The sequence below is a fragment of the Vanacampus margaritifer genome, chromosome 6 (assembly GCF_051991255.1).
Source record: "Vanacampus margaritifer isolate UIUO_Vmar chromosome 6, RoL_Vmar_1.0, whole genome shotgun sequence".
NCBI lineage: Eukaryota > Metazoa > Chordata > Actinopteri > Syngnathiformes > Syngnathidae > Vanacampus > Vanacampus margaritifer.
Genome location: NC_135437.1, coordinates 23,800,081 through 23,815,780, shown reverse-complemented (window position 1 = coordinate 23,815,780; position 15,700 = coordinate 23,800,081). Strand labels below are relative to the sequence as shown.

Below are 15,700 nucleotides of genomic sequence, written 5' to 3'. Positions count from 1 at the left end.
TAAACAAGAACTACAACATCAAATTGTCCTTTTTTTGAGTGCAGGCTTTTTGCTGCACCTGTTGCGAAAAAACAAAAAAACTCAGTCAACCTAATTTTAGCCAATTTCAAATGGGTAACTGTGCAGTTACAGGATGTAAACGGCAATGGTGGTTAGGAGAAAGAAGAAATAACCACAGGTAACTTCCGGTTATCCACCGCCAAGTTAGACCATGTGGATGAATAAACAGAGCAGTACTGGTTCTGTGAAGTCAAGTTTAGCACTCTTACTGGTTTTATTTTGGCGGATCTGTATTTTCTGTATTTGTTCCACTGTCTTTGCTTGGTAGGAGTCTTAGAAAAAGGGAATTTAGTTCAAGTCAATCGGTGCAGTCATACTTTGAGATACAACTGTAAAGGAACTATAAGGACAACAAAATGTACAGAATTAGTGTTCATGCAGACGAAACATTTAGGGCATACGTTTCATAAAATAAGAGTAAAACAAAGTAGACTTTTACAGGGATGTAATTACAAAAAAATGCAATGAGTTTGCTGACACATTTTGCACTGAGTAGCATCATCCATCAGAAACGCATTTACAAAACACATCATTAGTTGTTTTCAGCATTTTGGTGACAGCTTATCAGCGTGAAATATAGTGAGGAGCAAACGTAGCGTTGTTAGCTGAACAGCTGCAGGCTCCAAGCAACGGCATCCTTTCACAGAAGTAATCAACTCTTCGCTGTGTGATGATATCGTGATACTCATATTGTGTCTATCACAAAATCAGATTATGGGTCCTCAAAGAACAATGAAATTGGGGCCATTATTGACTGACATAATCAAAACAAGAGTTTGTTTTGATCCCAGTAGAATTCAGGAAATTGTTGAATTAAAGTGGAATTATGTTTACCCCCAGGAGCCACGCGTCATCGAATCAAACAGCACTTCAAGTCACATAAAGATCAAGTCTTAAGCTTCAGATTCCAAACAAATGCCAAGTCATTTTGTCTTCGGCCAGTCAATTTTTGTCACAGGCTAGTTCAAATCAAATCAAGTCGCAAGCTAAATCCTCTTCTATTATTGCAGAGAATACCTGCAGGAAAATAAAAAGACCAGTGAAGTCACATAATGATGTTATTGACTATATCTAACCTGTATGGACTGTATAGATAACACTCTTCAAGATAATGCACTCACATTCAACACCATTTTACAGCACAACTTCAAAAGTCATCATGTACTGTAGTTTAACATCTGAGTGTCACAACATCAGCTTGTTTTTCCACACCGCCAAAATAACCTGACAGCAACATCTGTCCGTTTGCAGAATATCTCAGTGATATCTTTCCTTTTTACAAAATGTTGCACTTGCAAAATACATATAAAATATGGTAGGGTCGTGTCTGCAAAGCAAGCACAATATGGCCTCCTAATAATTCAATTCTCTTGAACTGAGTACACACTTTTTGTATGAGAGAGTGTTTGAACTGTAGTTTTTATCAATTAATTAAATTGATACTGTATATTTGTTTATTTTTAAAGGGCAGTGTGTATTATTTAACACAATCTAGTGGTGAACTAGTAATTCATTCATTAAAAAAAAACACTATTAATTTCAATAATGTGCAAAAAATATATATGTTCTATCAAATCAACTTACATTAAAAAAAAAAATAATAATAATTGCAGGTCTACTAATCACTAATAATATTACATATGTCGCCGCGCCTTACATTAGGCTGACATGTTTCGCAGCAATCTTTCTTCTACAGACACCCAAAGTAAAAGAACTTTGCCAACGTAGTTAACCACTTGCTGCAACTGCTCGTGTCGAACCCCATGGATCGACTGCCACTTAACTTACACAGCTGCGACCTGCAGGTGGTCGTCGCTGAGTCCCACGATTCGGGCTCCCAAAGCTTGCCTCCCTCGCTATCCGCTCTTGCTCGCCGCCCACGCTAGCTGCTGCTAGCCAGGCTGCTCACTCGATCACTCCGAATTATAATTGGTAGTAATTGGTGGTAGCTTGCAAAGTGTGGTTTGTCTGAGGTGCTGTAGTGCAAGTGCTTCAAATGTCTTGCATTATATTAGTTCACCACTAGATGGCCCAAAATCCTACACACTCTACCTTTAAAAACGCATTTATATCATATAGCTTTTAACTGAATTGTATCCTATTTTAGAACCATTACTACTTTGTTTACGCAGTTGCTAATTCACCATTTCTAACCATATTTAACATATCATTATCATCTATTATCAAGGTGTGTCATGTGTTGTTTAAGAGTCAATACCTGAACGTCGGCTACCCTGAATTTTGGATTATATTAAGCTAACATTAGCTAACTATTGACTAACTTTAAGAACAGGTTCAGAAGGTTTGCAGATATTTACAGGACAGAATGGGCCTTCAAATAATAATAATAATAATAATAATAGACAATGGCACTGTTATAGTCTAGCTGCCAGTTACCTTTGATGAACACATTTTGTGTATTTGACTTTATTTTTTTGTCAGTTTAAATCACACTTTGATATCCGTCTAATATGAGAAGATTCTTCAAAGCAAAGGGTTTGACTAATTGACAGGCTAGTCTTCCAGTCAGGACATGGCGTCATCACCAAATTAACACTGTATTTTTAGCTCAAACCTAGCATAAAATAAGTGTGAATCAAGGTTGTCAAGTGACCATGTCGCAAGTTAAGTTAGGTGCAGAGTGAGTAACACCAAAGTTCAAGTTAAGTCTCAGGTCTTTTCGTTTGGGGCTGGTCAAGTCACAAGTCATCAAAACAGTGGCCCCGGTCGACTCACAATGACTCGAGTCCCCAATTTAGACACATACATCTTAAGGAAAGAAACAGGAAATGCTTATTTGACACAAAAAAAGATCAAGCCAGTTGACTCTATCATTTGAAAACCAGAAAAGGACTGATTGTAGCTGGGGTTTTTTGTTTTTTGTTTTTTGTTTGTTTGTTTTAAAAGCGTGTGAGTTAACATTTTTAACTTTTCAGGTGTATAAGAAATGAGTTAGCGCTGACATTTTTAAATCTCAAGGAGAAGAAAAACATGTGCTTCATGCTTATTCTATTAAGGGAATGAAAGTGTAGTTAGATAAGCTGTCAGAGTTATGGAAAAAATTACAAGTGGAGCCCCAGAAAAAATTAATAAATAAACAAAAAAAACAAACAAACATGTGTAGCCTAATATTTAGATCGGCTGAATTGATGTAGGTTTCCTTAATGCAAACAAAATTATTGACCTACTATGTGATCTATAGTCTTAGAGCACATATGCTTTCATAACGAATCCATTTTTATAGTGTCTATTCTTTTCAGGGTGCCTCAGTATACTTTCAAGAATGACTATTCCAACTGACTTGAGTTGGACTGGATTGGTCACCAGTCAGTGGGCAGGGTGAGAGAACACCACCAATGACTATCCAGTTAATTGCAAATCAGTTTACTGTAAAAGCTTCATCATATAGTCTGCCTTTACTCAGAGTACAAAGGCACTCAGTAGATCGTGACCTCCACCAAGGCCGGAATGTTAACATAAATACCTTCTTTGTCCATCAGTTTGTAATTAGCAGGCTACTCCATTTTTCATAGAAGCTGATGTAAGACATTCGAAATGGACTGGTGGGTACTGCTTCTTTTTCTTTTCTTTCTTTCTTTTTTCTTTTTAGTTCTGAATAATCGATAGTGACACAGAACAACAACAAAGCATTCATGTGTAGTCAATTGCATTATTGTTTCCCGTAGAATAAAATAAGCTCTATTACCACTATGGGTGTGTCTCTGGCCGTGTTTTCAGGGATGATGACACTGTAGCTCTCCTCTTCCCACTGTGGAGGTTGATTCTTTACGTTGGTAATGGTGACGGCCAGCTCCACAGAGGTGCTCTTGTTCCCTCCATCAGTTGCGCTGATGTCCCGCGTGATATAGCTCCTCTGATTTCAACAGTGACACAAGACAAAGGTCAATGTCAGTAAGGGCTGTCTATGAGATATAGAGAGCTGGCTGATCGATATTTTTGATGAGTGAGTATATATTTGGAATATAATCAAAGCATGTGATATTCCCAGTTGTCTTTTGTTTTAATGTCTGCAGTTATGGCTGTTGGACCAAAGTTGTTATTTTTGCCATGCACCAAAATAGTTACTCAACAGCATTATTAACAATTTACATGAAGAGTTTGATTAATGAGTCTCATTATTTGTAAAATATATACATTTATATATTAATACATTAATTAAATTATTCAAATAGTAAATTAGCATCCATATATGCAGGTGTAATTACTCATATATAATTAAAGCTATACATGAATGCTCTTTATAACCCCGAAAGTTCGCTTTACAGTGAATTTGGCACAAATATTATTGTAAAATATGAATCAATGGGAGTTGCAGTTTATTTAAAATTTCTACCTCAACCAGAATCTAGGAAGTCCTACAAAGAAATGATTTAAATGCAATTAATTAGGCACAACAACAACAGAAGCAATAATGTGAGCTGTTCAAAAGCTGATTAAGCTGTAACTCAGGTGGCAACTTTATTGCCGTTATTTTTCTATAATTGAACTATTTGGCTCATTCTAATCACCTATTCATCCAAGTGGACACTGCATCTCCAAATTAGCTCAACACCTCATTGGAGCATTTTGTTATCTTTCTCCTTAACATGTGACATCAACGTTGCATACAAGAACAAAAACTAGGGTACTAACAACCATTCAGTCCCTTGTGAGGTGTTTTCTTTCTTTTTCACAGAAAATGCAGGCATGTCTCATAGGAGGAATAAATTGTTAACTCTGGATATGTCAAAACATCAGCTGCAGTATGTTCTCAATGCAAATGAGGCCCCAGCACTTCTGTCATTGCATTACTAGATTATTGTAGTCTGATATAAAGGATTCTCACATCAAAATTACATTTTCTCTTCCAGTGGAAATTCCATTTGTATTCTTGAGCCAACACAATTATTCAGTAAAACTTAAGAAAAAAATATTTTTATCCGTTTTGTCCATTGTGGACAGAGCAGCTGTTGCTTTAAAAGCATGTGAATGGCTGACTTTCGATTGTTCATGGCTAACCAAGTCTTAAAATTGAATTTGTATCAAACATTTCAGATTAAAAGCAGAACATATTCATAAAAGCTCTGCTCAATGTAACCTTTGCTATCTTTTTACATTCTTCCTCTCAACAATGTGTGAAAGCGCATACCTTTACTATCTCTGGCATATGAATAAGTGCTGCAGTTCAATGTCAATAAATTCCCAATGGGTACTGTGTAGAGACGTGAATATGTACCATAATACTTGTTTTCTGCAAACAGATATTGTGACATGATCCAAATATCATCTCAAGCTATCATTAAATGTGCAACAGCTTTGCTCAGTGTAGGTTTAGGCTTTCAATTTAACATAATGTCAGTGAAAGAAATAATCAGACATTTTTGACATCCATGCGCTAAAAAGTATGTTGAATAATACACAGCTCTGAGTGCTCTCACCAGTTTCTGGCCGAAGAACAGCTGCATATTTGAATAAATAAGCCATTTAAATACAAAGTTGGAAAAAAAGGGAGAAAATGTGCAATGCGGCTATGAAAAATGCACAGCTTGACTTTCTGACACTTACAGTCAACAAAAGGGTGCAGTCGACCTCAGGAGGGCCCTTGGATGCGAGATGTGTACTATGCATACAAGCTTGGCTGCCCTTGCTTCAAGTTCAAGCTTCAGCGCGTGGTTGATCAATATTATAATTAGAGGTGTCAGTCAATTAAATGTTTTAATCATAGTTAATCACATGACTTTAATAATTAACTCACAATTAATCGCAAATTAATCACACATTTTAATCTCATCTCAATTTATATCTAAATTTATAATAAAATGTACAATATTTTCTTTCTAATTTTTCATACTCTTGTTAACATAAAAGTGTGAAGAAATGTTAATTTAATAGAAATATGGTTGTATTTTTTAGTCATTGAATCAGTAATTTCATAACAATTCTTTTTTTTAATTTTATTAAAAATAGGTACTGTACTGTAAAAAAAAAACGAGTGTGACATTGATTTGTGTTGGTCATTTTTCTGTACCTACATGGCATAATTGCGTAAGGAAGACAATGGTGACAGCTCAGTGTATTTTTCATTTCATATTAAGAGCTAACTAGTTTTTAACATGAAGTAACTTGAGAAATTCTGCACATTTTAAAAACTTGACCCAGTCCCCACAAATATCTGCGCTGTGTTACAGCGACTCCTTTCCAATTCGTTGAAGGCTTTTATTTTGTTAAGTCCAATACGAATTCACATTGTAAAATGACTGGAAACGAAACATAAAAGATCTTTTCATATTAAGAGCTTTCTAATTTTTAACATAAATTAACTTGTGAACTTCTGTACATTTTTAAAGTTGTAAAATACAACTTGACGCCAGTCCCCACACATATATGCATTATTATTTAATTTATTACAGCTAAATTGTGTTATAGTTACGGATGCGCATTGATTGTAAAGTGATGTCGCTTTACTGCAAGACAGATATAATTTGTCTCTCACAGATAGCTATTAGTAGTGTTGATCTCGTCAACAAAAATAATTTCATCACACATTTTTCACCGGACTAAAACTGGACTAGACTAGACTAGACTAAAACCTTCATTAATAAACAATTACAACTAGGACTAAATCAGTAAGTATTTTCGTCGACTAATAAAGACGAGACAAAAATGTACTTCACTTAATAAAAAGTGGACTAAAATCTATGGACATTTTAGTTCATGAACAAAACGAGACGAAAATGATATGATTTTGTAAAATCTTGTCTGCTAATCTGTCAGATAGCTAGCATGCACAAACTAATGGGACAAACAGGAGGTGGTTTTACAGTGAAAGGTTAAAAAAATATATGTAGTTATACTAAAGTAATATTAATCCAACGGCTGTAACATTACAACAATAATGTTAAACTGACCGCTAACTAATGCTAGCTAACTTATTTGCTTGTAGCATGGGGCCATAGTAGCCACTGTAATTGTGTGTAAAGTTATTTTTCATTAGGAAAATGAGAGAAATTTTTATGTGACATAGTTTTAGATCTGAAATGCTCAACATAATCTTGTGGAGCGAAAAAAAAAATACAGTGGTTAAATGATTGTCCTGACTAAAACTAGACTAAAACTCGACGAATAAAATAATGTTTTCTTGGACTAAAATAAAGACTAAAATGCTAGATTTATAGTCGACTAAAAATTTACTAATTAAAAACGGGATGAGGTTGACTAACTATGATAAAAACTAACAAGCGTGATTGAGACTGGACTAAAACTGAGACTAAATTTAAAAATGGTGGATAAAATTAACACTAGCTATTAGCTTACTGATCAATGTTTTGGCTATTGAGGATGATTAGCTCAGTAAGGCAATGTGTTCCGTTTAAAACGATACGCCTGTTTAAGTGTGATTGTACCTGTTGCAGAAAGCAATCATTTGTGAATGGAAACATTACAGGAATACTTATATCAAATTTTGTCATTGGTTGAGTCAGAATATTTAAATTTTCATCCAGCGTTTGGCCTCTGTACACATAGCCCGCAGACTGTGTGCATAAGTGTTTGACTGACCTGCGATATTGGCTGGTTAACATAGACCCATCCGGTGACAGCGTTGACCTTCAAGTATTCTGGTTGCTCCATAGACATGGAGTAAGCGACTGCTGCATTCGTGCCAAAGTCGTCATCATGAGCTGCCACACGCAGGAAACTGGTACCGACCAAAGTATCCTCTCTCAAGAAGTCTACAGGGGACATACAAGAGCGCTAATCATTAAGGTGGGAATCTACGTAATCAGTGTTTGAATAGAAATAAGGAAAGCATTGGTGTAACAAATGTTCAAAAATTCACAATTACCCGCTTTGATAGCAATGAGATGTTTTGGCTGTGATTATCAAAAATGTGCACCTTAAAATATTAAATCCCCATAGCAAATGATATTATTTTGAAATTGTTACAAACTTGAAGCAATGAACCAATAAGACAAGAACAACTTAGCTCAACAGAACTACAGCAATATAAGCGATAATAATTAACTAATTTAAAGTTGCAATATGGAACTTTTTTCCCCCAAAATAACTTTACAATAAGCTTTTTATTTGACCATTTATGAGTGATATGCCTTCTAATGAGTAGATTAACACTTTAGCTGTCCACAATGGGTACTCCTGCAAGCCTCTGGCCAACAGTTTTCAGACTGGATTCGGGTTAGAATTCCCCGCGCCCTGTTTGCGGATGTGACGTAATGTGCGTGGCGTGTATGTGAAGAACGGTATGTGCAGTTTCAATTTTCGTCAGCAGGTGGCAGTAGCGATTCGAAATAGAATATTGTACTTCAGTAGCTTTAAGGTAATTTAAATTATTATAATTTGCCATGATGGCTTAAAGTCTAGATGTACAGTAGATAACATTTTTATGATTGATTTTAGTTAGTGCTGCATTTGTCTCGCGATAAAAGGCTACTTTGCCAGCCAATAGCTTATTAACAGTTTAAACCTTAATGCCCCTCCTCCCAAGTCAGTCAACGGGTTTCCAGAGTAATGTAGAAATGAGGCATAAAAAATGTTTGGTGTCAAATCATAAAAATGATTAGGTAGCATCAGCATCATAGTCATTAAGGACTTACACTCATAGCGCATGTTCTCAAACTTTGGGCTATTGTCATTCTCATCCAATATTTGGACAGTGAGCTGACAGATTCCAATGAGCGGTTCCTCAGCCCAATCAGTGGCCGTCACTGTAACAGAATACTCTCTCTGGCGCTCCCTGTCAAACCTCTGGGCCGTCACAATCGCTCCTGGACAGAGCGAACAGAACAGTAATCAGCTGTCAAACGTACACATATGACTACACACATATCCAACAACACAATCCACCATTCTCAATCCATATATGCGTTTATCCTTTCTCCATGTGTACACCAATTATCAAGAAAGTAGCAAATTATGTAATTAATTGACAGGTTATTTTCAACTGTAGAATATTTATGATTATAGCTAGAAGATGATGAGGCTGAAAGGAAAATATAGCATCATGTCATTACATGTTCAGACTTCACTGTACGTCCAAAATATCTATATTGATTTTTTGTCATATTCTTTGATTATTTATTTATTACCAAGCTAAGATCAGCAGATTCACACTTAATATTCAGGATGGGTTATTAGCTACTGCTTTTCTCACGCCTAACAATATTTTAAGTTTTATGCAAGTCAATGACAAGATTATCAAGAGAAAAGCAATGATAAAACATGTCATGTTGATCCCTGGGAAAACTTTTTGTCGTTGGAGACATATTTGCTTGATATCTGAGAAACAACATACCAAACTATGTTGTAATTAACGCACTATTAATTTTGACCATAGATTATCCTTTAGCCGCTAAAGCGTGACAGTGGATGGCTACATTTAAGGTAGCACAGGTTGTGTTATAATAAATATTATAATAAACATAATTACATGTATTAAAGTAAAGCATTTAATAAATGTTTGCGTATCACATTTAGAATATTTGTTCATGTCAAAATATTGGGGTCATTTTTTTCCATTTGAAATTATGCAAGTAATTAACTGATTAGAAAAAGAGGAGGATGAGCGTGTGCAGTGGATCAAAAAATGTTGAAGACGTCCTCATAACATTAAATGTCAAAAGAATTAACACATAACATGGTGCTCTTCAAATTTGGCGGGAATTTTTTTGGGGGGATAAAATAGCCTTTTTTGTTAAGCGATTAATTGTGATTAATCAAAATTCTAAGATGTGATTAATCTGATTTAAAAAATAATTGTTTGACAGTTCTAATATATACATATATTAGGGGTGTTAGAAAAAAATCGATTCGGCATTATATCGCGATATTACAGCGCGCAATTCTCGAATCGGTTCAATATGCGGGCGAATCGATTTTTAAAAAAAAAAAATTTTAATAGAATATTCAACAAAACGTCTTGCTTAGGGTTAAGATTCACACATTAAGCATGGAAGAATGTTATTAATCGTGATACGAATCGAATCGACAGGTACTAGGCAATTCACACCCCTAATATATATACATATATATATATATTATACTGTATATATTGCTGGCACCGGGCCAAAACCAGGAGACCCCAAATACGGCATCAACCATTAACCCTGCATCATCAAAAGAGAGCAAATCATTTTCAACACACTAGATTGGTCAATAATTCGCAAAGCTGGGCACTTCTGTTAATCGTCATTTCCCGTCGATGACGATGCCCATAGTTGGACGCAGCAAATGCTTTGTGACGCAAAGGCTCACAAAAACACACGGAATGAGAGGGACGTAAACGTGCTTTAGTCGGTGCTGAGTCCATGTATTTATCCGAAGCTTCGTGTCATTGTGAACTTGCTGCAAGGTGGCTATCATCAAAGACGAAAATTGATGATTAACGGAAGCGTCCAGCTCTGATAATTCATAGAAATGACACCCACACATGTGGACAGACTAAAAGTACAGATTTTTTTTTTTTAAACATTAAACATGCCTAATTGTGACTTATGAGGTTTTGGCCCATAATACTTTAAATGATTTTGCCTATCATACGTCATTAAAGCGATAACATGAATAAACTTTTGAAAAAACTCTGATCAAAGTGAAGATCCACGAATAGGCTAATCCGTTTATGCATCTGAATGTGGACGTCAATAACCATGATTTTGTTTTTCGAAACATCCTGCGACAAAATATGTTCTAACATCACATATGTGATCCGTGTCTACATTCAAAAACATTATGGATAGGATACCCTCACGAAAGTTTTGCTGTTGCTACTTGTCCAGGCACTTATTTCTTGCTTGTTTATACAAACCGAAATTCTGCTCCACATACAAGAACACAGGCGAAGGACAGCGTTAAGGACGGTTATTTATGTCACCTTGCCATTCTACGGCAAAGGCAGGTTTTCCCTCAAAAACACAAATGCCAGCGTTGGGTCAAACGGGACACTCTGACAGCAGGTGGAAGAACTTTGTGATGGAAATTGTGCTTCCAGAGGAATAGTGTGAAAATTTCTGTATGTCTCGGTCCTCCTTTGTCTGAGTTATTTCTTATGAATGTGCTTAAAAACATTTATGTGCAAGTGATATTTTTTTCTCGGTTTTGCTAAAATCCTGCTACATTTGGACGAGACCTGACAGAAAATAGTCTGTGCTAATGGGACAAGTCTATCCGTTCTCAACTGAAGTTGAAGTCCATTAAAACTATTACAATACTGTAGAGTCTGCACTTAATATTTAATTGATGTTTTCAAGCCAAGAACGAGTGTGATTGCTCTACCTGAGTCTGGATGAATTCGGAAGGCAGGCATGGCGCTGTCTCTGTGCATTAAGCCATATTTGACTTTTCCATTTGCTCCCTCATCTGCATCCACTGCATGCACTTGTAACACAAAAGTGCCTGTTGGCTGGTTCTCCAGCACTGAAGCCTGTTCACGATATTGCTGGCACTGAAATAGGCACGGTGGGCAGGATAGACAAAACAGTGACTCAGAAACAAAAGAACGCTCACACATGAGGTAAATTGCTGCTAGACCGAGGCTCAAACAAGATAAACTAATTATGTTGCGGGTCACTGCACATTCATGGGCAAGTCCTTCACATGAAACACAATACAGTCTCCATCTTCAGACCAAGACCCAATAGACCCGATATACATAAATGAAAACACTTGAGTTGATCCTTTTTGAAGATCTAGCAAAGAGCAGCTTTGTCTTTGCCGGGATTCAATCCATTACCTCTAATGAACATACAGCCCGGATAAAAAGCTGCTCTGTGGAGCCCTTCTAGTTTGCAATCAGTTATAAATGCTTGCATCTCTTTCAACCAATGACCATGAAAAAGAGAATGATGAGAGGAGGAGGAGCAGGCACACACAACTTAAGTGAGAGAGATGGAACAAAGATAATCAAAAGAACAGAAGGCTTTAAGACCCAAACGTACTGGCACAGTTAGGGTTACAGTATTTCATTCAAAGAATCACACATCATGTATGAGGTCAAGAGCTGTCAAAATTAATCGATTAATCAACAAGTAATTGATTGTCAAATTAATCGACAACTATTTTAATAATCGAGTAATCGTTTGGAGCCATTGTTTAATTTAAAATTGTCCAAATCCTCTGATTTCAGCATATCAACAGTCATTGTTCACTGATTTCTAAAGTCCTTCCTTTTTAATCAAAATAAGACATTTACAAACATCTCACTCATTCACTCAATGATTTTGTAACATTTGGCATCTCTTCGTTTTGCCACATAAACTCCAGCCCATTTGCAGCTTTGCCTATCAATGTGCTTTGATGAGGTGAATATGCTAATTTTGTCTCCAACACTGCGATGCGACAACACTTATTTGGAGCCTTGAACAAAAGTTTTTGGTGGAAACTCGTTACACGACTAGCTTTGTGGACATCCAAAACAAATTGCTCAGTTGTGTTTTTTTCTCACACACCATAGACGTCATTCACTCAACATGTCATATATTTCAGGAATTGTTGTTTTTTGCCATTAATTAGCATTAAGTATGGCTCCCAAGAAAATGAAAAGTGTGGTGATAGTCATCTTAATAGCACATTAAGAAGCTGAAGTTTTGACTGCTGCAGCCAACAGCTTCTCTCTCTTTATATTTTATTTTTAGTGTGTTTTAATATTCATATTTTACAACACAGTTCTTTTTTTAACTCATTCACTGCCATTGACGGCTATAGACGTCAAAAATTCATTTAAACTATTTCTATTAGTTAAACATTTTTTTTGCCACTTTTGCTAACAAGAGTATGAAAACCTAGGGATAAAAATATTGTAAATTTAGAACAGATATAAAATTTATGATTAATTAAAAGTCATGTGATTAATTACAATTAAAAATTGTAATCGCCTGACGGGCCTAATTAAAAAATTAATTAAAATAAAGTTTAATCGTAATTAATCACGTGACAATTTTATATGTTATAAATGTGCAATGAAAATGTTTTCATATAAAATGAAATGAGATGATTTTTTTTTAAACTAATAGAAATAGTTCACATGATTTTTTTACGTCTATAGTCGTCAATGGCAGTGAATGAGTTAAAAAAGAACTGTGTTGTAAAATATGAATATTAAAACACGAAAAACTAAATATAAAGAGAGAGAAGCTGTTGGCTGCAGCAGTTGCCAAAACTTCAGCTTCTTCACCACATTCATTCAACATGAATACACTACAGTTAAGCAAAGCGCTATGAGTCTTGTAGCATTACCATGAGTGCCCTGTAAAGGGTTAACACTTGTAGGTGATGTAGAATGCGTTGTTTGGCTACTTTAAACACATCTCACACGCCAGTTGCAAAGACCTTCAGGCGCTACAGTATATGCTCGGGTTGGTCTTCTGACGAGTTGTTTCGGCAAATTCCAATTCATTAGGAAGTTAATTAAATAGCTATTGTATTGCATAGCGATAATGCATTTTTTTCATCAATTAATTGAAATCCCAACAGAGAACCGCAAGATAGACTCGGTGCACAGGCTAATCAGAGCTCATGGGAAAAGAGAGTGGAGAGAGATGATGGCCAGGGAAATAGGGAAGAAGGATAAGTGAAAACAAGAGAGCAGGACTGAGGAGAGTTCAATGAGGAAAATGTGCATGCAGACTGAATAATTCAAGTAAGCGTAGGATGCGTCTTTGATTATGTAGGCGTCAGTCATTCAGGTTGACAGCAACCAAAAACAACATTTTCTACTGACTACAAATAGATTATAGGAGAAGGTATTTGAGACTAGATAATGATAGCTCTAAAGAATGGACGAAAAAGGGACCCTCACCTCTTCAAACATCGGTTTGTTGTTGTTAACGTCATCGACTCCCACGATAACACGTGCAGTGGATGAGAGTGGTTGCAGCCCACCCGATGCATTGTCATCTGTGGCTGTTACATTCAGGATGTACTCCAGGCCTTGAAGCTTGGGCAGGGGTGTGGAGCGCAGCCGAATTAACCCTGCAAAGACCACAGATCCATTAACCCATCAAGGCCTAAAGGGCCTGGAACAACATGTCTCTAAAACCTATGGGGTGACCCGAAAACTTGAAGTTTTCTGGAAATTCAACAATATTAAAAAATAATTGACGATCTCAGCTTCTGAAGCATATAGAAACATAATTCCAAAAACATTTCAGAGCTTACACCTGTTTTTCAACATCCTCATATTTCTTACCTCTTCTTACACTCCACAGTTTATTTGGGGAGGGGAGGGGCGGAGTTTTTCTTACCTCATTTGAAGTCATGTATTTATTTGTCAACTGCTGCTGACGCTTTAAGAACTTGCACACACTCACCATGAACGAGCCTGACACAGATGTTGCAGTTACACTTTGGGCCAGAGGTGGCAGTCTCAATTAAAAAAAGTGACAAACTGCACAAAGATCCTTTAACAATGTCACTGTCCCGCGCCGTCGTCAATTGCGTCATTTATTTCCTAACTCCCGCAAATCTGCGCAAGCCATAAATGCTCGAATAAGATTCCAGGACATGCTACGAGGCCCGCGTCACCCTCTCGTGTATATACTGATGCATTTCATTGGCTAAGAAACCAAGAATTGGTCAAAACAAAACAAAATGACTTATCCGCTCCCCTGGATTTAAAGGAAGAGAGCGCTGGAGCGGCTTTAACGGTAGAAACGTGTTTGCACCCTTAAAAGGAACCCCGACTGTCATGACAAGTTTGCTCTATATCAATAATTTGGTTGTTACTAACATAACTAGGAGATTCATTATTCATAAATCACTTCCAGTTTAGTACATTTTGTAGAAACTTTATTTGGACGTACGCTGCCATGGTTATTTACGTCACAACATTCATTCTATTTTTTCTGAGAGCTCAGTATTGTTCATTCGGTAATTTTACCAATTCGACATGTCATCATCATTGCGTTCTTTTTTTTAATTTTCTATTTTATTTTGTATGTGAGTGAGTATGTGCATGTGTGTGTGTGCATGTGTGCGTGCATGTGAGTGTGTACTCATTAATTCACCTAAAACCTATTAAAGTCCCATACCGTTCACCGAAACCGAATACTTCTAGAATCTAGAATCCAGCTAGAGCCGTGAGGTTGTCAGGAGACCCGAGGAAGGATCAAAGAAAAGAAAGGAAAGTGAAATCCAGCACCGACCAGACATCACCTACTACCCACCGGGTTACCAACCCCAGAAACATCTAAATTCCAACTAATTAGGGAGACCTCAGGAGACCAAAGGAGAGACTGAGAAAAGGACGGAAGGATAGATACGCATTCAAAGCGTCGTGACGAAGCAAGGTAAGTCTCCGTAGCGTTCCTAAAGGGACAATCAAAACTCTTGAATGCGTCTGGTGAATGACGAGAGCACGCGTGGGGGAGGGGGACTCTCCCAATCGCATGTTGTTTCTTTAGGAACGCTACGAGGCTTAACTTGCTTTCTTTATAGACGTTTGACATTGCCGCCATTCTACGTCACTACGCACTGAATACGTTGCGACGTAAATAACAATGGTAGCGTACACCCAAATAAAGTTTCTACAAAATGTATTAAACTGGAAATGATTTTTGAAAAATTTATTTCATAGTTATGTTAGTAACAACCAAAAAAATAATATACAGACGCTCCCCTACTTACGAACATT

At 36.6% G+C, this 15,700-nt stretch overlaps 1 protein-coding gene across 1 annotated transcript in view; it reads right to left on the bottom strand.

Moving 5' to 3' along the window:
* Positions 1 to 15,700, bottom strand: part of LOC144053910 (neural-cadherin-like) — a 151,096-nt gene that overhangs the window by 63,375 nt on the left and 72,021 nt on the right. The window contains exons 8-12 of the mRNA XM_077568813.1: positions 13,868 to 14,040; positions 11,347 to 11,515; positions 8,673 to 8,843; positions 7,618 to 7,790; positions 3,767 to 3,934 (exon numbers count right to left, since the gene is read on the bottom strand). Of these exons, the coding sequence (XP_077424939.1) occupies positions 3,767 to 3,934; positions 7,618 to 7,790; positions 8,673 to 8,843; positions 11,347 to 11,515; positions 13,868 to 14,040 (854 nt within the window). The remainder of the gene's footprint in view (positions 1 to 3,766; positions 3,935 to 7,617; positions 7,791 to 8,672; positions 8,844 to 11,346; positions 11,516 to 13,867; positions 14,041 to 15,700) is intronic.